General features: G+C 36.6%; 1 protein-coding gene across 2 annotated transcripts in view; it reads right to left on the bottom strand.

Moving 5' to 3' along the window:
• Window positions 1–27,879, bottom strand: part of SLC35D1 (solute carrier family 35 member D1) — a 54,828-nt gene that overhangs the window by 8,189 nt on the left and 18,760 nt on the right. For both annotated transcript variants that reach the window (XM_024243811.3, NM_001131622.1), the window contains 3 exon segments: window positions 13,741–13,808; window positions 12,599–12,677; window positions 1,304–1,386 (listed from right to left, as the gene is read on the bottom strand). In XM_024243811.3, the coding sequence (XP_024099579.1) occupies window positions 1,304–1,386; window positions 12,599–12,677; window positions 13,741–13,808 (230 nt within the window).

Here is a 27,879-nt window from a genome sequence, read left to right as displayed (position 1 = left end):
GGAGAGAGGGGTTATATCTGAATTTTTATACATCACTACCAAATGATTCTAAATCAGGATCTTCTACTACTTCAAACAGAGACCCTTTAACTAATCTATTGGCCCCCCATAAATATTCACATTAAAGTTGATACCTTCTAGTACTATGAAATTGGTGTTAATACATTAGATCATCCTAAATATTCATTTTTCAAAAGCAGAATCCCTGGTATTAGTACTGGTCAACAAGATTTTTCTTTTAAAAAGTTAAAACATGCATATTGAAAATAAGGTGGAATCATTATGCAAGCCTAAGTTTATGCCTTTTAAAAAATTTTCAAGCAATTTTCCATCTGTCTAATCTTCAAACAACAGCACTACCAACTCTTTTATTTTGTTGGGACGGAGTCTCACTCTGTTGCCAGGCTGGAGTGCAGTGGCGCAATCTCGGCTCACTGCAACCTCCACCTCCTGGGTTCAAGCGATCCTCCTGCCTCAGCCTCCTGAGTAGCTGGGACTACAGGTGCCTGCCACCACATCCAGCTAATTTTTGTATTTTTAGTAGAGACGGGGTATCACCATGTTGGCCAGGGTGGTCTCGATCTCTTGACCTTGTGATCTGCCCGCCTCAGCCTCCCAAAGTGGCACTACCAACTCTTAACTCACAGAGACTTCTGTGGCAGACACAGCTGGGAGACAACCAGAAGAAAAAGACAAAGCTACAGTTCCTGAGACAGGAGCCTTGTTAGAATACTTCAGATCTGACTGGAATGTGCCGAACTGCTTCCTAATCGATTGAATCTACTAAATCTACTTCATCTGCTCTGATCCACTTTTGATCTTCAAAAGCAAGGCAAACAGTCTACTTCTCCTAAACCTACAGTCATGGACATATTCATTAGCCCCTGACAATGAGATATCTATTCCAAAAATATACACTAAAAATCTTTCAATATAGCAACCCCGTGGCCAGGGAACAACAGTCCTAACGTCCACCACCACGCCCAGGTAATTTTGTCATTTTTTTTGTAGAGACGGGGTTTCACAATGTTGCCCAGACTAGTCTCAAACTCCTGGACTCAAGCAATCTGTCCACCTCAGCCTCCCAAACTGTTGGGATTATAGGTATAAGCCACTATGCCTGACCTCTCCCTGCTTCTTAAAAAGCATTATGTAGAGACATTAAATATGTAGCATATAGAAGGCACTCCACATATGTTTAATAATGAATAAATGTTCCATTAATTTAATAGCCTAACTTTATTGTGACACTATTTGAATATCCGATTCCGATTTTGCAATTTAATTAAATATTTTTACTTACCTGATATTTAAACCAATGAAGTTTGTCCACGTGAAAATATAATCTCCACCAAAGACCATTCCAATATAAGTTATTAATATATTCTAAAAATAAAAATAGTAATATACTGTTACATAGGTTTAACTGAGCTTCTTAAATATATATAAACTCATCCAAATATCTGTCCTTAAAATACAAAAACAAATAAAAGACAAACAACGAAAACCCACCAACCCTAATAAGAGTATAGTATAAGGAAGAACACTATTAAGGAATCAGTGACATTAGCCTCTTCCCAATCGATTTCTCCAGAAGATAAACGCTTTTGCCAATACTGAAGAATACTACCAACAGAATGGGAGAAAATATTCACAAACTATGCATTGGACAAAGGTCTAATATCCAGAATTGATAAGCAACCTAATTCAACAAACACAACCCCATTAAAAGATGGGCAAAGGACATGAACAGATATTTCTCAAAAGAAAACATACATGCAGCAAACAAATATATGAAAAAAGGCTCATCACCAATCATCAGAGAAATACAAATCATAACCACAATGTGATACCATCTCATACCAGTCAGAATGTCTATTATTAAAATGTCAAAAAGCAACAGATGTTGGCGAGGTTGGGGAGAAAAAGGAATGCTTATTTATACACTGTTGGGGGGAATGTAAATTTAGTTCAGCCACTGTGGAAAGCAGTGTGGACATTTGTCAAAGAACTTAAAACAAATACCATTTGACCCAGTAATCCCACTAACTGGGTTATATCCCCAAAGGAAAATAAATTGTTCTACCAAAGAGACACATGTACTCTTAGGTTCACTGCAGCATGATTCCCAATAGCAAAGACATGCAATCAACCAAGATGCCCATTAATGATGGACTGGATTAAGAAAATGTGGTACATATACATCATGGAATACAATGCAGCCATAAAAAAGAAAGAAATCATGTCCTTTGCAGCAACATGGATGCAGCAGGAGGCCATTATCCTAAGCAAACTAACGCAGGAACAGAAAACCAAACACCACCTGCTCTCACTTGAAAGTGGGAGCTAAACACTGAATATACATGGATACAAAGATGGGAGCAATAGACACTGGGGGCTGCTTGAGGTAGGAGGGTAAAAGGAGGGTGTGAGTTGGATGACCACCTGTTGAGTACTATGCTCACTACCTAGGTGACAGGATCGTTTGTATACCAGGCCTCAGTGACACACAATTTACCCACATAACAAACCTGCACATGCACCCCCAGAACCTAAAATATCTTTGCTTCTTCTTCTAAAATGGAAAAAAGGGAATGGTGGGGACTTTACCAATATAATGACTGTTTTTAGAGGAATCTTCCTTGGTATCTTAAGAAAACACATGGGAAGTCATCTCAAGATATTATACCTAAAATCACTTCTGACACTCCCAGGTGCAAACATCTTCTGGCTCCCTTTTAATTATCCTAAGACCATAAAAACAAAAAATAAGTTTCTAAAATTTAAACTAGAGGCTGAATATCCCTTATCAGGGTCCCAAATACTTGGGACCTGAAATATTTCAGATTTCAAATTTTGTAATGTTTCCATTACACTTACCAGTTGAATATCTCAAATTCAAAAATCCAAATGCCTCAATGATTATTTCCCTTGAATATCATGTTGGCATTCAAAGAGTTTTAGATTTTGGAGCAAGCATTTTGGATTTCAGATTTAGGGTTGCAAGAAATCAAAAAATTTTACTCCCAAATATATTTCTTTAACATACAGTAATTAAGATAGCAGTCAGAAAGCCAGCAAACAGAAGTAGCTCTGCAAAGCTGTCTTTTGTGAGGGAAATTTACATTTGTAGAAAAATCTACACTGACTGCAGCCAGGCCTCCCCTTGTCCAGATCTAGGACACATTAACTGAGAGTCTGACACCTTTCAAGGTCTAAAAAAGCATTTATCATCTATTCTCTCCAAGGGCTGCTACCTGTGAGGTTTCATCTGTATAACAAGACCACTTTTGCTAGCCAAGCCTCCTCTTCTCTCCCTCCTATAACCTATTTTGCCCAATCTAAGCCCCCATTCTTTCTGTAACTTCAAGATAGTATATAAGCTTCTACACTCCACTGGGGGTTTAGGTAGTCACTCTGCAATATTCTCCATATACACATTAATAAATTAGATACTTTTTCTTTTACTAGTTTGTCTTTTGTGAGCTGATTTTTAAGCAAATTTTCCCTTCATCCCTACAGTTTTGATGCAGTAAGCAGGGTCACCAAAGCTGTTCTGCTCTTTTGGAAGCTGCAGCAAAGATAATCCAGGACTTCACCAGCCAGCATAAGGATAAAAATTTCTTACCAGCCAGGCTCCAGACCTCTTTCTCCCTGTGGAATCTGGTCAAGTGGATGGTAAAACAACAATCAGTTTCTTTTTCCTCTCCAAAATCTTTTTTTTAATTTGTTGCCACCAGGTCTCACTCTGTCTCTCAAGTTGGAGTGCAGTGGCACAATCTCAGCTCACTGCAATCTCTGCCTCCTAGGCTCAAGCAATCCTTCCACCTCAGCCTCCCAAGCAGCTGGGACCACAGGTGTGCACCACGATGCCTGGCTAATTTTTTGTATTTTTGGTAGCAATGAAGTTTCACCATGTTGCCCAGGCTGGTCTTGAGCTCCTGAGCTCAGGCAATCCACCCGCCTCAGCCTCCCAGAGTGCTGGGATTATAGGAGGTGAGCCACCACACCCACCCATAGAGCCACAGAGCCCAAATCTTGATTAATGGGAGAAAAAGATTTGCGTGACAAGTCTTGGTTATAGCTTTTGGTTCTCTGTGGCATGAATACTCAAATTGTTTGATTCCTTTCTTCCCCAAAATAGTCTTTTCCTTTATCTCTGTCTGTGTTGCTCTGTCATAAAAATTAGGGTACTGCTTGAGGTTCTCTTGTCATTGTATGCCCTTGAAAGTTTGACTTCTGATCAAGTGGAAGCACTCTCTCTTGGTCTCTGCCATCTGGGGGCATGATTTTTGAGTCACGTCAGGTGGCCAGTCTAAAAATGGCTAGAAACCCAAGACTTTGTTCCAAATGTGTCAAGCTCTTAGGACAGTCTGTCATAAAAAGTCTCACCTACAAGGGGTTTTTGTCATCTCAACCTTTGTTGCCTGGTTAGTACTAAAAAAGTCCAGTCCCATGAGGGCCTACCTATTGTCACAGATTAACAGGTCTGTGACTGGTGGTACCCCACATATTTGTGGGTTACCGGAGACCGTCTATGATAATCAGAATCTTTCGCTATCTGAGCCTATCCCTGGCAATACATTTTTGGTGGCAGGGGGGTGGGGCATGGGAACTTTGGGATAGGCTCTTCTATGCCCTCTCCAAGAAAACATTTCTAAACCTAAAAAATTACATCCTAGGTTTTCCATAAAGAGACTATTAGATTGAGTCACTATTAAAATAAGTACACCATTAAAAATTCAACAGCCAAAAGATGGATCCTTTAAATTAGACTCCTAAATTAAAAAAACATTTTAAGAGATTTCTTATTCTAAACAATTGATGAGAAGGTCACATTTTTTTTAGAAGACACATAATAGTGTCACGGTTAGTTTTAAAAATTTTTCTCTTGACAAAATTAAAAGAGCAAAAATCTGACCTAAAACAAAGTTAAAATCCTTTGTAAGCTCACACTCCCTGCTTTAAATCCCCTGTGGGATTCACAATAAAGGCTGCTGTACCTTATGGCTGGCAATTCAAGTTGTACACTTTCACCACCATAGCCTGGGTTCAATTCCTGGTCAGAGAATCAGCCCCTTTTGGCTCAATATTCATGTGACTTTGACTTTTTGGGGTACCCATTCACCTCTTCAGAGATGCCAGGTGCATCTTTAGTTAAGTCATAACTTTGGTTAAGTCTTACTAGTTTCACTTGCGAAGGTATCTTCAATAAAAAAAAAATTCAAAAGGCAAAAATATCATCTGTTTGTCCCCCCAGCTAAAATCTGATAATAGATTTTAAAAGATTTTTTAAAAAGAGCTCTGTGGTTAAAAGTCAGCTTAATTAAAAACTGATATTCAAATTATACATGCATATATAATTTAAGAACATATATCCTGGATATATATATATATATCCTGTTCTTAAATCTTTTTTCAGTAGACTAAAACTCTTTTAAAATTATGTTTTTAAAATTAGACTCTTAAATTTTACTTCCTTTCTTAGAAATTGGGCCAGGCACAGAGGCTCACACCTGTAATCCCAGCACTTTGGGAAGCAGAGGTAAGCAAATCACTCGAGCCTAGGAGTTCAAGACTAGCCTGGGCAACACAGCAAAACCCTGTTTCTATAAAAAATAAAATAAAATAAAAGTTGGCCAGTCATGATCGCAGGTGTCTGTAGTCCCAGTTACTCAGGAGGCTAAGATGGGGGGATCAATTGAGCCCGGGAGGTCAAGGCTGCAGTGAGCCATGATTGTGTCACTAAAGCCTGGGCAACAGAGTGAGACCCTGTCTCAAAAAATATATATTTTTCTCCCATTTACTCTTATTCCTTCCTACTCCTCCTTCCTCCTCTTTGCTGTCTTTGGTACAACATAAAAGAAAATAGAGGGGACTCCTAATGATTCAGATCCCTTAAGAAACACAAAAAAAGGTGCCATCTACCTTTTTCTTGTACTGTGGGAGAAACGTGACTTGTGTGTGTGTGAGATGAGTGGTGAGTCATCACCACGGTAAGAGCTACAGTTTTAGAGGTGACTGGTAACAGCTGTTTACAGTAAACGATTATTACTACAAGAGACTACTTGTTCCTTTGTGAGTTTAGATTTAGAAGATGTAGTTTAAATACTTTTAAAAATGTCTTTGTATCAAAGTACACTATACAAGCACGGCATAACCTGGTTTCATGGCATTTTTCTTTCTGGGGATGTGGGATTCAATGTAAAAGTAAAATTCTACATTTGTAAAGCTCTATATGTTCTGCCTTTCAACGGTGACTACTTTCCACATATTTTAATTATTAGGCCTTAAAAACTACAGATACTTTGTTGACTCTGTTGCTTAATGGGCTCTGCCTTGAGCTCAGTGATCCAGTTAAAAAACAGACTAAATTTTACAATGCCCCTCTAAATAAAATTAGTCCCCTTATAAAATCCTATAAGTTCCTATAAGTCTGTTACCTTGACATCCGTTTTTAATCTTCCACTAACACATTTAAACTCCTTTTAAAAAATGTAAATTCTCTCTCTGCACTTTAAAATATAATTTACTACCCTATTTTCTCTAAAACACAATAAGGGCTTGGGCCATGTGAGGCAGATAAACTTTAATCTTTTTCACTTACAAAGACAAAGTTCTTTTAAACTTTTAAACATCCAACTGTTCTTTTAAACTAGTGAATTTTACTGGTCTTATGGCTAAAATTTAAAAACCAAAGCTATAAAGTCTTTATTTCTTTCCATCTATATTTTTATATATACATGACTATATGTATATACTGTCTACATAATATCAAATTAATTTATAAGTTAGTACTCACAAATTAAATAAGCCCAAATAATTTTCAAGTCATTGCGATTTTAGTAATCCTTAATAAATTAAAAGTTTAAAAATTATTAGTAAAATAAAATTAAAATATTTTCAAATTTTTAGTTTTTTTTTTTTTTTTGGCCTGGTTGGATTGATCAGACAGGTTTATACTGTCTCTATTAAATGTTTTAAGGTCACAGAACTGTTACTTCTATAATATCTTTAATGCTTACTTAATTTATCTGTAAGCTTATGTCTGCAAATTTGAGACTTTAGATTCTAATGTCTAGACAAAAAGGTCTGGGGACAACACCCAGGCCCTGCCCTCCCTAGCCCAACCATGTCTCTTGGCCATACTAAGGATTAACTCCTCCAGGCATTGTGTTCACAGCTCTATTCTTTGTCTTGCACTGCACATAGTTAAAATTAATTATTTCCTAGGTTTTTCACTAAAAGTAAGTTACTAAGAGATACTATCATAATTAATATATAATTTAAACTACTAGATATTAAAATAAACAATTCCATATGCAAAGTATATTCAAAAAGGAAAATGTGTTTTTCATAAAAAAGGTTATAAAACACATAAAAATGTGTTTTTGTAAAAAAAAAAAAAGATTTTGCCTAGTATAAACGTTTAAAAAGTTTTCAATTAAAAAAACAAAAATAAAAATTTTAAAAAATGTTTAAATTTAAGAGGCTATTTAAAAACATACAAAAATCTTGTGGTTAAACTAACTAAAATTAAATAGTTTTATTTACAAGGTTTTATTAAAAATTAACTTTAACATTAATAATACACTAATACAAAAATAAAATCTAATTTTCTCTGGTTTTTTTTGAGACAGGATCTCACTCTGTTGCCCAGGCTGGAGTGCAGTGGCATGATCTCAGCTCACTGCAACCTCTGCCTCCTGGGTTCAAGCCATTCTCCTGCCTCAGCCTCCCAAGTAGCTGGGACTACAGGCGCATGCCACCATGCTCAGCTAATTTTTATATTTTTGGTAGAAACAGGTTTCACTGTGTTGGCCAGGTTGGTCTAAAACTCCTGGCCTCAAGTGATCCCCCTGCCTTGGCCTCCCAAAAGTGCTGGGATTACAGACGTGAGCCACCAAGCCCGGGCAGTTTTCTCTTTCAAACAAAATTTTCATGTACTATTAATAAAAAATAATTTTTAAAAGTTTATTTACCTTCTAAATAAATTACGAAAAACAAAGAGGGGGTAGAGGGAAAAACAGATTCAGTATGACTCATGGTATCTTTATGTCTTATAAGTCTCCACCAAGAGTAAAAGGTTTTGCTTTTTAAAATCTTTAAATTATCACGTTGACCAAATAAATGATATCTTTTAGTGGCCTGTAATCCTGTTTTAAACCTTTGTTATCTGACATATTTCCCCAAATCAAAATTTCAAATTCAGTTTTTTTGACCTCAAACTAACTTTTTAGATAATAGGGCCCCTAGAAGTCCAAGAGAAACATATTAGCCTTATTTAGTATGTTAAAATCAAATGGAAATCATTTAAAAAAATGGTGCTTAACTTTCTCTGCATTATATTTATATAAATGTGTTATTATGTTCTAAACCTGTATGAGATTCCTAAAGATTTGAAATGTCTTCAGATATATTATCAGTAATAATTATGATTATGTTAAATTGGTATATGCCAATGAAATAATGAAATTTCCTTGTCGATTGTTAACTATTCTAAGACTTTTGTTTTCCATTGACAATCATTGTTTTACTTTGATTCTTCTCAAAATGTAGTTTACAATCGGTAGAGTCCAAAATTTGCTTCTTCTTTGGAGAAATTCATAAAAAAGACCCTGATAAGTAGTTGTAAATACAGGTTTCTGGTAACTTTATTGATCAGACCATTAGACTAGGTAAAAACTTTCAGTACTCTAGTTAAAAAACTGATATATTCATGAGGATTGCTAACCTAACATCCAGCAGAATAAGAATTAATTACACAGAATTACATTAGTAAAAGACTAATTTTTATGACTTCAAAAAAAATGCTGTGTTTTCCAGAGTCAAAAAACTTTTTTTTCTTTTAAACTATTTATAATTTACAACGATTGGGTAAAATATACTTTGTGAACAAATTTAAAACATCTTTCTAACTAATTTCTCCAAATTTAAAAACTATTTATAAATATTCTTAACTTATCAGAATATAATTATTTAGATAAGTTCAATACGCATCTGTTTTCTTTGTAACAGGACACTGGTTATTTTACCAAGGCTTTGACTAAAATAACATACTTGCAGATATGACCAGACTACTTTAAGAAATTAAAGTTGACTTTATAAAGCCAATAAAAAGACCCTTGTCTACACAGTTCCTTTATAAGCTTCCTGACCTGTGATAAAAAATGTAACTTTCTGACAGACCAAGGGACCTCGAGTTATTTTATGATATCAAAAGGAGAAAGATTCACCCAATTTGTTACAGGTATTAGAGTCTGGTGGCAAATCCTTGGCTTAGCCTCCTGGCCTTGAGGCTTTTAAAAGTCTAATAATCTAAGATTCCTTATTAAAAAGTTCCAATAAAACTAATCTAAGAAGAGCCTATATGGCCAATCGCTATTCTTATTACACTTTATACAAATAAGCAGGCCAAGTATAATAAGACTAAAATTTATTTTACAAATAAATTGATCCTACTATGATTTATCTTTGGTAAAAATGGGAGACTAGAGGAAAAAAATTATGTTTCAAATAAAACTATAGCACATCTGTTTAAATTAGATTCTAGCCTCATTAATTGTTATTGTTTTTATTACTTCTCTAATATTTAGACTAAAACCTAAATTCTTTCCTGGCTACAAGTTTCCAAACTAACATTTTCAAATTTTTCTTCCATTTTTGACTTTAAGCCACTGAAAGTTGAAACTGTGCTTTTCTTAAAGCCCTACAAACTGAAACTAGACAACGTAAACTTCAGGAAAAATCACACGTTACACACAAACAGCCTTCATGCCTACTGATGTATAGAATACTCAGAAAGTTCACTTCAATACTGATTTGAACTATAATCCAGTAAAATCTGTCAGATTGCCACTGCAATCTGAAGATACCTCAAGGACTCTAAAAAACTCTATACACTACTCCAGACATTAACCTTGGTTTTTTCTTCTGTTTCCACAAAAACATCTCTTATTAAAGATCTGTTTCCCTTCATCATACGTAGAGGCCTAGTGTATCTACAATGCCACCTCCTAAAATGGGACACAAATGTTTAATCCATTCTTAGGACTATGACTAAAAAAGATATGGGGCAAATACATTTAAATTTACTCTTTTCTGCTTATCTAAATTTGTTTTTTCACTTCTTAGTCTATCTCTGATGACCTCTGGCCCAAATGGCTTTTAATATATAAAACTTTCTGAAGTTTTAAAGTAAGAACTGAAGGAAATTAAAATGTTTTACCCCAAAATATATTTATCTGACTTATTTCTCACAGGCCTCTAGATTAGGCCTATGAGACACAAAGTAAATTGACACAGTGAAAAAGGCCAAAAAGAAACTTCAAAATTATTTTTCTAATAAAACGCCCTTTGAGAGAACCTTCAAAATTATGTCAGCCTCTTCTAGGCCTAAGGATGAAGACAGGAGGTTGCCTTAGAAAGGATTTTCCTATTATTTGAAGGGAAAAAATAAAATTAAGTATCATGTAACAATAAACGAGGCTAGCAGGCAACTTAGGAAAGTGTATAACAGGACCTCATTTGAATACAAAGATCCAGGGAGGTGGATTAATTTACATAAGTTGCCCAGGGAACTTCAGAAATGAAGGTGACAGAGAATCCAACCCATGCTGCTCAAAATCAGAAGTTGGAAAACCTGTAGGTATATATTAGGGTATCCTAAGCAAGGCTGGCTATCAAGAAAAGACACTAACGTCTTCAAAAAAGAAATTATCAAGAAGTACAGAAGAGTCATGATAGCTCAAAACTAAGACTGCAATTCTCAAACTTTAGTATTCCCGACAACTGCCTGGAAACCCTGCTAAACATAAACATTTCTAAGCTTTACTCTAGAGATTCTGACTGAGTCTATCTGGGTAGGCCTTGGAATTTCTACTTTAGTGAGTTATCCTAAGTGATTTTCCCACCATGCTGAAGAGAAAAAGGAATGCTGACCTAAGGATCTGCAGGGGATTCTCAAGCACAGAAGGAAGCTTAAAGCCTCTTGTAGGAGGAATGGCTGAGCTAAACGGGTTATAACTGGGACGCTAATGACAGAAGCTGCACTGTGTCCTGTGAGACTTCAACCCTGCAAGGTTATCAGCAGATTCCCAGCTGTCTGCATGTGCAAGCCATCCTTCAACAGTGATACCCTGCACCAGTATGAAGCAAGAGCAGTAGTGAACTAATCAGACAATTCAGTTTTTGCCTCCCTGTGGAGTTTGTAGGTAAAATTAATCACCCTGGAATGAGTAAATCCATGGAGTTCTTGGACTACTGTGAGGAGAAACATATATCAAAAGGAAAAGTATAAACTTTATATAAGCAAGAATGACTTTATTTGTATCCCATGTTGATAATGATAAAGTACACTAAGAAATTCCAGGCAAATAGGTTTACTTATTAAAATTAAACATAGGCTTTCCTGCATCATCCCTCTCCTTAACTAAAAACATGGCCTATTTCTCACATTCTCATTGCTCTTATGGTCAAGACGAAAGCCATCCACTTTGCCCTTGAAGCATTCACTTTACAAAACCAAAACATAGCTAGAGCTAATTTGGGGGAGGGGCCTAAAACTGTCTCAGCCAGCCCAATCCCTGGCATATAGATTGTCTCTAGCTTTCTAAAGGAATTCACACAAATTGACCTGTTACAGCTTAATTTGGAATTCTATTCACAACAAACAGTTCAATTTCATGATTTGAAACCACAGACTTTCTGGATTTTAACCCAATCTAGTTTCTAAAATGAGATCAGGTGGGCACCACTCTATTGAGACTACAAAGATAAACAGCAGAGCAGTAAAAACTTGACCTTTCTCTGAAATCCCTTCCCTCACTACTGAGTAATGGGGCATCAGAAAGGAAGTCACAAGGGTAATGGCCCTCTTTTCCCCAAACGTTAAGGACCTACCTCTCTGGGTTTTGCCTTTTTAAGGAAGCAGGCCCACTTGGCTAATTCATTTGGAATTCAGACAAGCTGTGGCCTCTTGAATCATAAAGCACTAGAATCACAAAGTCAGATGAAAGAGGCCTCAGGCTTCAAGCCACCAACTTTAGCTCAATATTCAAGTCAACTTGGCTCTCCTGGCTGAAGACAAATTAGTCTGCCTCAAATAAAATGGATCAGAAGGAAATGAGATCATTGGAAATGTCAGACACAGCTTTCAGAAGTGAGCCATTTAAGGTTTGGCTCAGGCATAGGGAAACTCCCCCAATTAGCTTCTGGCCAGCATCCTTTCCCTACAAAACAGCCAGATCTCAGTGAGGCAGAGAACACAGCAGTTCTCACTGGGGGTTAAAGGGACAAGGTTATCACTACCAAGCTATTAATCTGCCCTGTCAGAAATAGACCTAATTCTACTCTTTCCTCTATTCAGATAATACATTTTCCTTTTCCCATGCTCTTCAGAGCTAAGCTGCCTCCAAGTAGAGACTATGCCCTCCCTGCATTCTTAAAGAATATTTCAGAAACTGTCACCACAATTTGTCAAACTAAGTATGTGAGGAAATAACGATTTGGGTCTTAAGGCCATCACCAGACTCTTATCTTAAAGGAACAATTTTCAAATAACGCAGGTACCAAAAGGTAACAGTATTTTTCTACTTACCTTAATGCAGCCAACTATTGTAGTTGTAAGAGCAGAATTATACTGGGTGCAGAGTACTGTGGCGTACATTAAGATAAACCTAGAATGAAGAAAGAGGTATAAAATCCAGTTTCTCACTTTATAGTAATCTCTAGCCAAGATAAACAATCAGCACTGGCCAAGCCAGCACATTCTAGTCACTGACCAGCTATGAATTTTCCCCACCTCACTGCTTCTTATACTGCAGCTTCAGAATTTTTAAAATTTCACTAAATAGAAACACATTCATCTCCTTACCAAGAATTTTTCTTTGCTGCCCTCACCAAAACCCTGAACCATCTCTTACAATCATGACTATTTTTATAGATCATGCTTCCTACTAATACACCTAAGCCAGCCAGAAAGCTCAGAGCTCACAGACCCTAAAATGCAGTTATGCACCTTCCATAAGGCCAACATGTCCTCTGGGCCAGAGGAAGACGAGAGATCCTTGAATATTGAAGAAAACCAAATTAAAACTACTTCACTTAACAACTAAGTGGCAGCAGTTGGAACTCTCTGATTTGCACTGAGGCTTCTGAGCCTGACTTAGTACCAAGGCATCAGGTCAACTTTATTTTGAAGCACCTGCTCACTGTGCGCCAGATCCAGTCACAAATAGCAACTAAACTGACTGGCTGAGGAAAAAAAACACATTAGAGAAATATGGACATGAGGATAAGAGGCATGTTTGCAGGTATCCTCTCAACCTCTATATATTCTCTCCTATGAGGAAGAAAACATGGTAAAGAGGGGTCAAACTGCCCCAAATTCAAATGCTGCCACTGCCACCTACAAACTGCGCAAATTTAGACAATTCACTAAAGTTCTGTCAAATGGTCAGTATAGAGATAAAACTATATAATGCATGTTGAAATATAATGGTGCTTACTAAACAGCAGGTTATCAGGTAAATTGTTTCTTTTCTTCATCCTTCTAAGGTATCAATTCAGTAGCCCTAACAGCACATTCCCAAGAGCTATGAAACCACCTGAATCTGGAGGCTTAATTATCCTAGGCTGACACACTCAGGAGACCTAAAGATATTGAGAAAAGATGCACGCAAATTTCTCTAACCTATTTCTTTAGGAAAACTATCTGCTAACAAGGTAACAAAGGCTCACCCCATCACACAGGAGAGGGTGAACTGCAGAAGAAACAGGGTGTCAGCCCAGCCTTCAAACTCCACAGCCTGCAACACACAAGAAAGCATTAAATTTTAGACCAGGCCTTCAAAATCAGCTATCCCGTTTTAATGTAAATCCTTCTATGAGTCTGCCTCCAACACAGACACAGACACACACACACACACATACAGGTATATGTTTCCCTGAATTACTCCAAGGGTAGAGAGTGATGTTCAAAGATTTCATGTATACAGAGTTGAACTAGCAAGCAGTTTCATAAGATTTTCTCCCATCCAAAATGTAACGTGGGGATTTTATACTTCTCACTATTGGTGCAAAGAAACTGATATTTCCTTGAAGGCACAAGCCACATTTGGCTAATCTCAGTTCTTTCAGATGGCTATTAACGTGCTAGTACTAAAGGCTTTCTCAAACATTAAAACATGTTTCCTTTCTGTAACATGTGAAAGCTTAAATACAGCCTTAGTTATACAAATTCAGCTGAGGTCTATTCAAGGAGAATTACTGTTTTAAAACGGTTCATTCTAAAAACAAGGTATTTTGTGTTGTTGTTGTTGTCTGTGTTAAGCCAAAAGGAAAGGAATAAAGAGAAATGAAAGGGTACACTGATCATCTCATCTCTTGTCCAAGAGGAATGGATTCTCAAGTACCTAGTTGTTTTTGCAATAGGAGTTTGATAAGCAAATGTGAGAAACATTCCACCTTTTATCTCTGCCAACCTGTCCAGCTTCAACTTTTGCTACTTCCACATAAATCTCATGGCACCAGGGCTCCAACAATACCAGGCTCCCTGTGGCTTATAAAACATACCATACACTTTCTTACTTGCATGCCTTTGCCTGGAATGTCCTTCCCCTCAACATTCGTCTGACTCCTGTTCAGCCATCAAATTAAAACTCAAGGCTCCCTTGTGGGGCCTTCCCTGAACAAGTACTCCTTCCTTTGTGCCTCAGTACTCCTCTCTAGAGCTCTTGTCTCTTCGAACTGTAAATCTTTTTATACCATGTCTACAGAATGAACTCCCTGAAGGGAGGACCCACATCACATTTATCTAATCATATTCCTAACAGTGCTTGACAGTTTGTTTATAATTCTTTGTTGAGGTAGAAAACATGAAAAATAAATTAATTTTAAGTGTTCAATTCAATGAGTAGTCACAAATGTATAATCATGTAACCACCATTACAATCATGATAAAGAAATCAACTCCTTCCAAAGTTCCCTCCTCTCCATTGAGTCAATCTCCCCTCCATTTCTAGCCCCTGGCAACCTCTGATCTACTTTCTGTTACTATAACTTCGCTGTTCAACAATTTCCTACAAGTGGAATTTCCTACAAGTATAGCATGTACTCTAGCGTCTTCCCTCTCTTTCATTTGGCATTATGCTCCTAGGACTCATCCATCCTATGTATGTATCAGTAATTCATTCATTTTTATTGCCAATTAGTATTCTATCTTATGGGTATACCACAATTTGCTTATCCAAACACCAGGTAACTGACATTTATTTGGGTTATTTCCACAAGGTATTATGAACCTTTGAACCTTCGGTTACAAGTCTCCCAATTGACATGTTTTTATTTATCTTGGGTAAATAGCTAGAAAATGGGATTGCTGGTTCATTTGGTTAGGTGTATCTTTAACTTCGTAAGAAACTGCCAAGCTGTTTTCCAAAGTAGCTACACAATTTTGTATTCTCACCAGCACTATATGAGAGTTCCCACTGATCTATATTCTCACCAACACTTGTGACTGTTACAGGCCAATCTAATAAGTGGCTAAGTGGTATTTTGTCATTTTAATTTGCATTTCCCTAAAGACTATCAAGATTGAGTATCTTTTAATCTTTGACATTAGCATTTCTTCTTTGGTGAAGTGTCTGTCTAAATCTTTTGCCAATTTTTTTTTTTTTTTTGAGACAGAGTCTCACCCTGTCACCCAGGCTGGAGTGTAGTAGTGTGATCTCAGCTCACTGCAACCTCCGCCTCATGGGTTCAAGTGATTCTCCTGCCTCCACCTCCTGGGTAGCTGGGATTACAGGCACATGCCACCACACCCGGCTAATTTTTGTATTTTTAGTAGAGACAGGGTTTCACCATGTTAGCCAGGCTGGTCACGAACTCCTGACTTCAAGTGATCCACCCGCCCTAGCTTCCCAAAGTGCTAGGATTACAGAGGTGAGCCACCACACCCAGCCTCTTTTGCCAAATTTTTATTCACATTATTTGTCTTATTATTGAGTTGCACAAGTTTTTAAAAATATATTCTAGATAAAAGTCCTTAATCATACATATGCTATATACACACATATATAAAATACAAATATTTTTTCCCAGTCTGTGACTCACCTTCCATTTTCTTTTTTTTTTTTAAGACAGAGTCTCACTATGTCGCCCAGGCTGAAGTGCAGTGGCACGAACTCAGCTCACTGCAACCTCTGCCTCTTGGGTTCAAGTGATTCTCCTGCCTCCGCCTTCCAAGTAGCTGGGATTACAGGTGCATGCCACCATACCCAGCTAATTTTTGTATTTTTTAGTAGAGATGGGGTTTTGCCATGTTGGCCAGGCTGGTCCTGAACTCCAGACCTCAAGTGATCCTCCTGCCTCAGCCTCCCAAAGCACTGGGATTACAGGCGTGAGCCACTGTGCCCGGCCTCACCTTGCATTTTCTTAATAGTGTCTTTTGAAGAGCATAAAATGTTAATGTTGATGTAGTCTAACATCAATATTGTCTTTTATAATTCTTGCTTATAACTTTTTAATGAAACCTGAGTGTAATCAAAAGTCAAAGATCTCCTATCTTTTCTTCTAGTTTTATGGTTTTAGCTTTTACAGTTAGGTCTATGAACCTTTTAATATTAGTTTGCTAGAGCTGCCGTAACAAAGCCACAAAGCTGAGTAGCTTAAATGGCAAAAATTTGTTGTCTCACAATTCTGGAGGCTAGAAGTCCAAGATCAAAGTGTCTACAGGATTGGCTCCTTCTAAGAAGTGAGAGACAGAATCTTTTTCTTGCCTCTCCCCTAGCTTCTAGTGGTTTGTTGGCAATCTTTGGTATTTTTTAGCTTGTAGAGGTATCACCCTGATGTCTAACTTCATGTTCACATGGTGTCCTCCCTGTGTGCATACCTGTGTCCTAATTTCCCACCCCCCTCCCACCTTTTTTTTAAGCAAGGTCTTGCTTTGTCAACCAGTCTGGAGTACAGTGGCGTGATCATGGCTCACAGCATCCTTGAACTCCGAGACTTAAATAATCCTTCCACCTCAGCCTCCTGAATAGCTAGGACTATAGGTGTGCACCACCATACCTGGCTAATATTTTTTAAGTTCTTTTGTAGAGACAGGGTCTTGCTTTGTTGCCCAGGTTGGTCTCAAACTTCTGGCCTCAAGTGATTCTTCCACCATGGCCTCCCAAAGCACTAGGATTATAGGTGTGAGCCACCCTGCTGGCCCTTGATTTCCCTTCTTAGTAAGAACACCAGTCATATTGAATTAGAGACCCACCCTACTCCCGTATGACCTGATCCTAACTAATTACACCTCAATCATCACATTTTAAAATAAGATTTATTGTGAGGTACTAAGGGTTAGGACTTCAATATATGAATCTGGAAGGGGAGGGACACAATTTAACCTATAACACTTTCCTGATTAATGTTTGTACATTCCACAAGGTCATAGTCAAGGTTCACTATTTTGCATACAGATGTCAAATTGTTCTACCAACATTTGTTGAAGACATTATCTTTTCCTCATTGATTTATTTTCACACCTTTGACAAAAATGATTGCCCACATGGTATATTTCTATTTCTAGATTCTCTGTTCTGTTTCACTGGTCTGTCTACTCTTAATCCAATATCACAGTGTCTTGATTACTGAAGCTTTATAAGAAGTGTTGAAATCAAGTAGGATAAATCCTCTAAAGCTATTATTTTTGAAAACTGATTTGACTATACTAAGTCCTTTGCAATTCCACATAAATTTTAAAATCTGCTTGTCAATTTCTACAAAAATCTTCTGATAGAGTTGGGGTGGTGTTGAATCTGTAGATGAATCTGATAAGAACTGACAAATTAATATCAAACCATCTAATTAATAAACATAAAAATCACTTATTTAGGTCTTTTAAAATTTATCTCACTAGTGTTTTGTAGTTTTCAGCATACAGGTAACATACTTTGTTAAATTTATCCCCAAGTACTTTATAATCTGAAGCTATTATAAATGGTATTTTTTACTTAGTTTCCAAGTGTTCACTGCTGTTGTGTGGAGCTACAGTTAATTTTTGCATATTGACCTTGTACTGTGCAAACTTGCTAATTAGTTCCAATAACTTTTTTCTAGATTCTTTAAGATTTTCTACATATATCATCATGTTTTCAATACACACAGTTTTGTTTCTTCCTTTCAAATCTATATTATACAGATGGAGTTCTTCAACATAACGCTGAATAGAACACTGTATGAGTACAGACATCCTTGCCTTGTTCTCAAATCTTAGTGAAAAAGTATTCAGTCTTTCTTTCACCATTAAATATGTTAGCAATAGATTCTTTGGTAGATGTCCTTTATTATGCTGAGAAAGTTCCCTTCTATTCCTAGTTTATTGAGAATTTTACACTCATGAGTGGGTGTCACCTTTTGTCAAATAGGTTTTCTGCATCTATTTAGGATAGTTCTACTATATTCTTGTTAATATGGTAAACTACACTGATCGATTTTCAAATGTTAAACTAACCTTAATTCCTGAGATAAACACAATATGGTCATGATATACTGCCCTTTTAATATATTGCTGGATTTTTTTGTACTGTACTTTCTCCCTCCTTGTAATGTTTTTGTCAGATTTTGGCAGAAGGTAATCCTAGCCATATAAAATCAACAAGGAAGTGTTCTATCTTCTATTTTCTGGAAGAATTTATGTAGAATTATTATTTCTTCCTTAAATTTTTTGTCAAATTCTCCAGTGAAGCAATCGGGGCCTGAAATTTTATTCTGAGGAAAGTTTTTAACTACAAATTCAATTTCTTTAACATAAATAGGGCTATAATAGCCCTATTATTAATTAAGGCTTATGATTAATTTCAATTAAACAGAACTATTTAATTACTGTATTAGTCTCCTCTCATGCTGCTATAAAGGAATACCTGAGACTGGGTAATTTATAAAGGAAAGAGGTTTAATTGACTCACAGCGCCGCATGGCCGGGGAGGCCTCAGGAAACTTACAATCATGGCAGAAGGCACCTCTTCACAGGGTGGCAAGAATGAGTGCCCAGCAAAGGGGGAAGACCCTTATAAAATCATCAGATCTCGTAAGAACTCACTATCACGAGAACAGGATGGGGAAACTGCCCCCCATGATTCAATTATCTTCACCTGGTCCCTCCCATGACACATGGGGATTATGGGAACTACAATTCAAGATGAGATTTGGGTGGGGACACGGCCAAACCATATCAATTACTTAACAGAGTAGAGCTATTCATACATTACCTATTTCTTCTTGAGTGAGCTTTGGTACATAGTTTGTCTTTTCCAAGAATCTATTTTGTCTCAGTTGTCAAGTTTATTGGCATAATATTGTTCATAATATTCCCTCGCTATTCTTTTAAAATATACCTGCTCTGTAATGAGGTCCTTCTTTAATTTCTGATATTGATAATTTATGTAAACTCACTTTTTGGTCTGATCAATTGGCTATGAATTAGCAATTTTATTAATCTTTTTTTTTTTTAAATCCTAGCTTTTAGTTTCATTGGTTTTCATTGCATTGATTTCTATTCTTATCTTATAATCTTACATTTCTTATGTTTATTTTGGGTTTAATTTTCTAGTTTCCTTTTTTTTTCTTCCTTCTTAAAAGACAGGTCTCACTATATTGCCCAGGCTGGCTGTGAACTCCTGACCTCAAGTAATCTTCCTACTTCAGGCTCCCAAAGCATTGGAATTACAGGCATGAGCCACCTCATCCCAGCTACTTTCTTAAGACAGAGGCTTAGATCACTCATTTTAGATCTTTCTTCTTTTCTAAAATAAACATTTAGGGTTTTAATTTATATAATTAATTTTATGGATTTCCCTCTATATACTGTTTTGGCTGCATTCCAGAAATTTTCCTATGTTGTAGTTTTTTTGTTTTTTGAGACAGACACAAAAACAGCCAGGGTCTGTTGCCCAGGCTGGAATGCAGTGGTGCTATCTTGGCTCACTGCAGTCTCTGCCTCCTGGATTCAAGTGATTCTCGTGCTTCAGTATCCCAAGTAGCTAGGATTACAGGTGTGAGACACCACGCCTGGCTAATTTTTGTATTTTTAGTAGACACGAGGTTTTGCCATGTTGACCAGGCTGGTCTCAAACTCCTGACCTCAAGTGACCCACCTGCCTCAGCCTCTCAAAGTGCTGGGATTGCAGGAGTGAGCCACCACGCCCAGCCACTATGTTGTGCTTTGATTTTCATTCAGTTCAAAATATTTTCTAATTTTCTTTGTGATTTTTCTTCGTCTATGAATTATTTAGAGGTGTGCTAATTTGCAAATATTTGGAGATTTTCCAAATATCTTTATGCCATTAATTTCTATCTTAATATTGTTCTGGTCAGGGAATATACTTTGTATGGTTTCAATTCTTTTAAACTATTAAGACTCGTTTTATGGCCCAGAATATAGTTTATCTTGGTATATACCCAATGTGAACTTGAAAAGAATGTGTACGCTGCTGTTGTTGAGTGGAATGTTCTTTAATGTCAAGTAGATCAAGCTTGTTGACAGTATTATCCAAGTCTTCTATACTTTACTGACTTTCAGTTTCACTGTTTTATCAATTGCTGAGTTAAAAATATTAAGATCCCAATCGTAATTGTGGGTTGGTCTATTTCTCCTTTCTGTTCTATCAGTTTTTACTTCATATATTTTGGAGCTCTCTCATCAAGAATATATACACTTAGGACCATTATGTCCTTTTGAGGAATTAACCCATTTTATCATTATGAAATGTTCCTCTTTATGGTACAGTTTCCTTTACATTCTATGTTTACTGAGCTCCTTGTGTGTGTGCCTTTAAAGTTTTCATCCAATTTGGGGAAAAAAAATTTCCACCCCCATCCTTCATAAACTTCTTGATATTGCCCCACAGGTCACTAATATTGTGTTCATTTGCTTTACAATCTTTTTTCCTCTATACGCTTCATCTTGGACAGTTTCCATTACTGTCTTTAATGCACTGATCTTTTCTCCTAATCTGTTTCATTCCTTCCACTTTATTTTTCAATTCAGATATTTTTCATCCCTAAAAGTTCCAATTGAGTCTTTTTTTATAGCTTTCTTTTCTCTTCTCGTCCTTTCTTAACAATCCTTCACAGCCTGTCATCCAAAGACTGAAAAATGTTGTTTGATAAATGTTAGATTTTCTAGTACCTTAATGCAGGAAGGTAAACCCTGTCCGTGTTATTCCATCATGGCTAGGAAATGAAAGACCACATTCAGTTCCTGATTTGAATTATAAACCTGTACCAAATGATGCTTCTACTAGGAAGCTTTCACAAAAACCTAAGTTGCACATTAGTATCTTTCCTGCCAAGCTCAACAGAAGAGTAAATGCTACTTTTATCAGGTTCCTTACTGAGCATGTGTACATATATGGACATCTTTATGTATGTGACTATCTCTCCAGACAGACACTGCAAATACCTTGATGATTTATCACTGTATCCATGGTATTTAACAAGTGATCAGAAAATAGTAGGTGTTTAATAACTGTTTGCTGGATGAATGGAAGATATGAGAACTCATGCATACAATCTCATGCTACGCTCTTTCATACCTGTAAACACAACCTCCTCTCTGATGAAAAATCAGTAATGCACAATGAACTGGCCTACGACTCAGGAGACCAGCTTCTGCTGGCAAGATTATAAGTTCCTTGGGAGCAGGAAATGTATTACATGTCATTTCTGCAGAGTTCCATGCACTTAGAAGCGCTAAGCACAAATACTAGTGGTAGTGGATTAAACATCCATGATCTGTGGCCCAGCATCATTTTCTACACACAGATGAGTTGAACTTTGCTTTTTTTTCTTTAATCCCTGACCCCCTCTGAACTTTGCTTTTTAATATACCCACACACCTGCTTGTACATGCTACTAACTGTATTTAAGTTGAATGTTAAATCTACATAATTTGTTTTTAAAAAAATTTTATTTCACATTTATCTGAAACTGGACCAGAATCTCAAGTATGTTTACATTTTAATTGTTCACATTTTAACTGTTTCTTACACTTTCAGTTTGCCCTGTTTCCTGCCCGCCCCCCAGCTTTATTAAGGTATAGTTAACAAAATATATAATTTTAACTTTTCTTCTAATAATTAAAGGTCATTTGAACTGCATATAACTCATTAGCTTTGCACTAAGTTTTTTTGTTTTTTGTTTTTTTCTTTGAACAGACAAGGCATAACCCAGTAAACCAACAATTAGGCAATGGAAAGGTTACGCATACCCTGCAAGAAAAGCCATTGCACCTAGAAAAGTAGGTGGACCAGAATTCAGAAGCCTGGTATCTTGTACCACCTCACCACTGCTTCATTATGCTAGACTGAACTTCTGTAAAAGTGAACTGCACGGGTATTAAGGCTTCTTCCAGTTGTGCCAAGAGTATTAGATCAGCTTGAAAAGTAGAGAGTTTATTTTACTCAAGCTAAAACACATAAAAGAAATCTCAGCCCTAAAACGTTTCCTCCAACTCTAAATTATCTTCGTTTCCTGGCTAAGCTATTCTTTTACCCCAAAGTCATTAAGAATAGAGAATAAGTTGTTATAAGGGACAATGATAATTCTCTGAACCTTAGTTTCTACATATGTAAAAAGAGGAATAGTAAGGCCTCACCTACAGGGTTGTTATCAGAATTACAAAAAATATATATTTGGATACAATCACTGACATGGAGAGAATCTGGCTCAATAAATGATGTCAGCTACTATATATAATCATTATTTTTAATTTTTTTTATCAGTGACCTAATCAGTGGTCAGTAATCAGAATTATTTGGCAATGACCTCAAATAAACCTCTCATAAACCTAAGTTTCTTCTCTCCTTTAGCTCTAAATATATCCTCTGCTTTTGGTGTACAATTCTGACATCTATTAAGTCCCATGTGCCAGGCCCCAGGCAGGCTTTGAGGCACAATGCTAAAGATGGTTTAATCAGGCTTCCTGATAATCAAGGAGCAAATGATTAAAAAAGTGCTGCCATACATTTTTGGAGTGCTTTATGGTTTACCAAGTGCTTCTGCATGTATCATGTCATTTGATTGTCATGACAACCTCTGGGACAGAAAGGCCAGATCTTATACCCAGAAGACGGATAACTTACTTTAGGTCACACAGGTTATATATGGTAAACATGAGTCTACATACGCTAAGCCCCAAGGCTGTCTACACTGAATGTTACATTTGATTCAGAAAAATGCCCCAAATATATACTGCACAGTCTCCTTTGGGGACATAATAATGATATCTGCAGGATATTAAAATAAATCTCATGGATATGATTCCAGATAAAAATCAAAAACAGAAAAATAATTCTCATGGGATTTTTTTAATTTCTCTAAGTATTTGGCCTGTCTCTGGAGAAAGTCAGTCTATGGCACAAGAACGCTGTTGCATTCCTCTGCTTTGCCACAGGAATAGATCTTTGGCTGCAACAAAAGCAGCAGCAGCCATTTGAAAGTACAGCTGTAGGAAAAACAGAACCCTGGGAGTCCCTACAGTGCAAAGGAGCCCATTCTCCCTGCCATAAAGACAGCATTAAAAAAAATAAAAACTGCTGCTTATTAAGTGCCTATTATGTACCAGGCTCAGAAACATTCAGTAACTTTTCCAAAATTATCTAGCCAGTAAATACCTGTTCAGCTCCATAGCCTATAGTCTTTCCATCTGTACTGCTGGAAAAAAAACAAAGGCAAGGCAACAACATGTTCTCAATTTTTTTTTCCTTTATGGCTCCACGTGGTTATCAATCAGTGAGTCAAATAGCAGGAGTTCTAATTCTAACTGCCATTAACTTTCCATGTGGCCATGATAGTTATTTAACATCAGTGAGCCTCTACCTATGTTATGAATGTAGAAAACAGTCTGCTCTGTCTGCCTCCTGTGAGGATCAACTGAGAGACTAAAATGCAGTTACTTTAAATGTAGACAGAATTTACATACAGAAGAAATTATTTGCTTAAACTTCCACCACTGTTATCTCTTGGTGGTAGATTTGCAAGTGAATTTTTTATTCTCCCTAAGATAGGAAATAGAAGGCACGGTGAACATACATTTTGTCAATCAGGAAAAAAACAAAACATTTAAAATGAAACAAAACTTCTGCTTCTAGAGAAAGTTCTGATAAAGAGCCATTGTGAAGAGAATGACCTACCTGGTCATTCTGTGTGTGACACAGAACTAAAGAGGCTCTCTGCCACAAGGCCTGGAATCTTCGGTCTTGGCTGACTGGTAGCTGTGATTACAGATTTAATATACAAAGATGCTTTCTTAGGCTTTCCTTCTGTTTTGAATAAAGTCTTTAGTGCTACAGGTGCCAGCAGTATAATTTAAATACCCCAGGAGTGAAAACAATGTCCCATAATCAACGGGAGACAGCAAATGTTATATGGAACTACCACTACCTATAATTACGCTTTTATTTTTTTTAAATTTTTTTAATTGTTATTTTTTGTGGGTACATGGTAGGTATATATTTATGGGTTATTTGAGGCTATTTTGATACAGGCATGCAATGTATAATAATTACATCAGGGGCTGGGCTCGGTGGCTCACACCTATAATCCCAGAACTTTGGGAGGCCAAGGCAGGCGGATCACCTGAGGTCAGGAGTTCAAGATCAGCTTGACCAACACGGAGAAACCCCATCTCTACTAAAAATACAAAAATTAGCTGGGCGTGGTGGTGTGCACCTGTAATCCCAGCTACTCAGGAGGCTGAGGCAGGAGAATAACTTGAACCCAGGAGGCAGAGGTTGCAGTGAGCCGAGATCGCACCATTGCACTCCAGCCTGGGCAAGAAGAGTGAAACTCTGTCTCAAAATAATCATCATCATCATCATCATCACATCAGGGTAAATGGGGTATCCATCCCCTCAAGCATTTATCCTTTGTATTACAAACAATCCAATTATACTCTTTTAGCTATATTTTGAAATGAACAATTATTTTGTTGTGCTACCAAATACTAGTTCTTATTCATTTTTTCTAACCATTTTTTGTATCTCTTAACCCTTCCAGCTTTCCTCCCACACCCCCCTACTACCCTTGCCAGCCTCTGGTAAACCACCTACTCTATCTCCATCAGATCAATTGTTTTAATGTTTAGTTCCCATAAATAAGTGAGAACACATGAAGTTTGTCTTTCTGTGCCTGCCTTATTTCCTTAACATAATGACCTCCAGTTCCATCCATGTTGTTGCAAATTTCAGCATCTCCTTTTTTTTAATGGCTGAATAGTACTCCATTGTTTATATGTACCACATTTTCTTTATCCATTCATCCGTTGATGGACACTTAAGTTGCTTCCAAATCTTGGCTACTGTGAATAGTGCTACAATAAAAATAGGGGTATCTCCTCAATATACTGATTTCCTTTCTTTTGGGTTTTACCCAGCAGTGGGATTGCTAGATTGTATGGTAGCTGTATTTTTAGTTTTTTGAGGAACCTCCAAACTGTTCTCCATAGTGCTTGTACTAATTTACATTCCCACCAAGAGTGTATGAGGGTTCCCTTTTACTCACATCCTTGCCAGCATTTGTTATTGCCTGACTTTTGGATAAAAGCCTTTTTAACTAAGGTGAGATGATATCTCATTGTAGTTTTGGTTTGCATTTCTCTGATGATCAACAATGTTTAGCACTTTTTGTATATGACTGTTTGCCATCTGTATGTCTTCTTTTGAGAAATGTCTACTCAGATCTTTTGCCAATTATTTTAATCAGATTACTAGATTTCTTCCTATAGAGTTGTTTTTCAAATATTTACAAATATTTTCTCCCATTCTGTGGGTTGTCTCTTGACTGTTGTTTTCTTCACTGTGCAGAAGTTAACTTGATGTGATTCCATTTGTCCATTTTTACTTTGGTTGTCTGTGCTTGTGGGGTATTACTAAGAAATCCTTGTCCAGTCCAATATGCTGGAGACTTTCCCCAATATTTTCTTCTACTAGTTTCATACTTTGAAGTTTTAGGTAAGTCTTTAATCCATTTTGATCTGATTTTTGTCCAAGGCAGGAGATAGGGATCTAGCGTCATTCTTTTGCATATGTATACCCGGCTTTCCCTGAACCATACATTGAAGAGACTGTCCTTTCCCCAGTGTATGTTCTTGGCACTATTGTCAAAAATTAGTTTACTGTAGATGTATGGATTTAGTTCTGTGTTCTATTCAGACACATAGATTTCACTGATCTATAAATTTGTTTTTACGACAGTACCATGCTGTTTTGGTTACTATAGCTCTGTAATATAATTTGAAGTCAGGTAATGTGATTCCTCCAGTTTTGTTCTCTTTGCTTAGGATGGCTTTGGCTATTCTGGGTCTTTTGTGGTTCCACATAAATTTTAGGATAGTTTTTTCTACTTATGTGAAGAATTTCACTGATATTTTGACAGGGGTTGAATTAAATCTGTAGATTGCTTCAGGAAGTATGAACATTTTAACAATATTGATTTTTCCAATCCATGAACATGGAATAGCTTTCCATTTTCTTGTGTCCTCTTCAATTTCTTGCATCGGTGTTTTATGGCTTTCACTGTAGAGACTTTTCACTTCTTTGGTTAATTTTAAGTTAAAGTATTTTATTTCATTTGTAGCTATTATAAATGGAATTACTTCCTTGATTTCCTTTTCAAATTGTTTGCTATAGCCATATGGAAATGCCACTGATTTTTGTATGTTGATTTTGTATCCTGCAATTTTAGTGAACTTGTTTATCAGTTCTAACAGTTTTTTGGTGGAGTCTTTAGGTTTTTCTAAGTACATGATCATATCATCTGCAAACCAGGATAATTTGACTTCTTTTTCAATCTGGATGCCCTTTCTCTTGTCTGACTGATTTAGCTAGGACTTCCAGTATTACACTGAGTAACAGTGGTGAAAGTGGGCATCCTTGTTGTGTTCTGATCTTAGAAAAAAGGCTTTCCATTTTTCCCTATTCAGTATGACACTACCCATTCATCTGTCATATATTGTTTTTCCTTCTATACTCAGTTTTTTGAGGATTTTTATCATGAAGGGATTTTGAATTTTATCAAATTTTTTTCCACCATCAATCAATTGAAATGATTATTTGGTTTTTGTCCTTCATTCTGTTGATATGATGTATTACATTAATTGATTCGTGTATCCTGAACCATCCTTGCATCCCTGGGATAAATCCCACTTGGTCATGATGAATCATCTTTTTAATTTGTTGTTGAATTTGGTTTGCTAGTATTTTTGTTGAGGATTTCTCCATTACTATTCATCAGTGACACTGGCCTACAGTTCTGTGTTGTGTGTGTGTGTAATGCATCTTTGTCTGATTTTGGTATCAGGGTAATACTGGCCTTGCAGAATGAATTTGGAAGTGTGCCCTCCTCCTATTTTTTGGAATAGTTTCAGTAAGATTGGCATTAGTTCTTCTTTAAATGTTTCATAGAATTCAGTAGTGAAGTCATATCCAGGCTTTCCTTTGCTTGGAGAGTTTTTATTACGGCTTTGATCTCATTCCTTGCTACTGGTCTATTCAGGTTTTGGATTTCTACATGATTCAATCTTAGCAGGTTGTATGTGTCCAGAATTTATCCATTTGTTTCAGCTTTTCCAATCTATTGGCATATAGTTGCTCATAGTAGCCAATAATGATCTTTTGAATTTCTGTGGTATCAGTTGTAACATCTCCTTTCTTAGCTCTGATATTATTTATTTGGGTCTTCTTTTTTTCTTAGTCTGGCTAAAGGTTTGTCAATTTTTTCTTTTCAGAAAACCAACTTTTTGTTTCATTAATCTTTTGTGTTGTTTTCTTCATTTCAAATTCATTTATTTCTGCCTGATTTTTATTATTTCTTTTCTTCTACTAATTTTGG

Source organism: Pongo abelii, chromosome 1, assembly GCF_028885655.2.
Source record: "Pongo abelii isolate AG06213 chromosome 1, NHGRI_mPonAbe1-v2.0_pri, whole genome shotgun sequence".
In the NCBI taxonomy this organism is placed as follows: domain Eukaryota; kingdom Metazoa; phylum Chordata; class Mammalia; order Primates; family Hominidae; genus Pongo; species Pongo abelii.
Note: the sequence above shows the minus strand (reverse complement) of the source record. Positions and strands in the feature narration are given on the sequence as shown.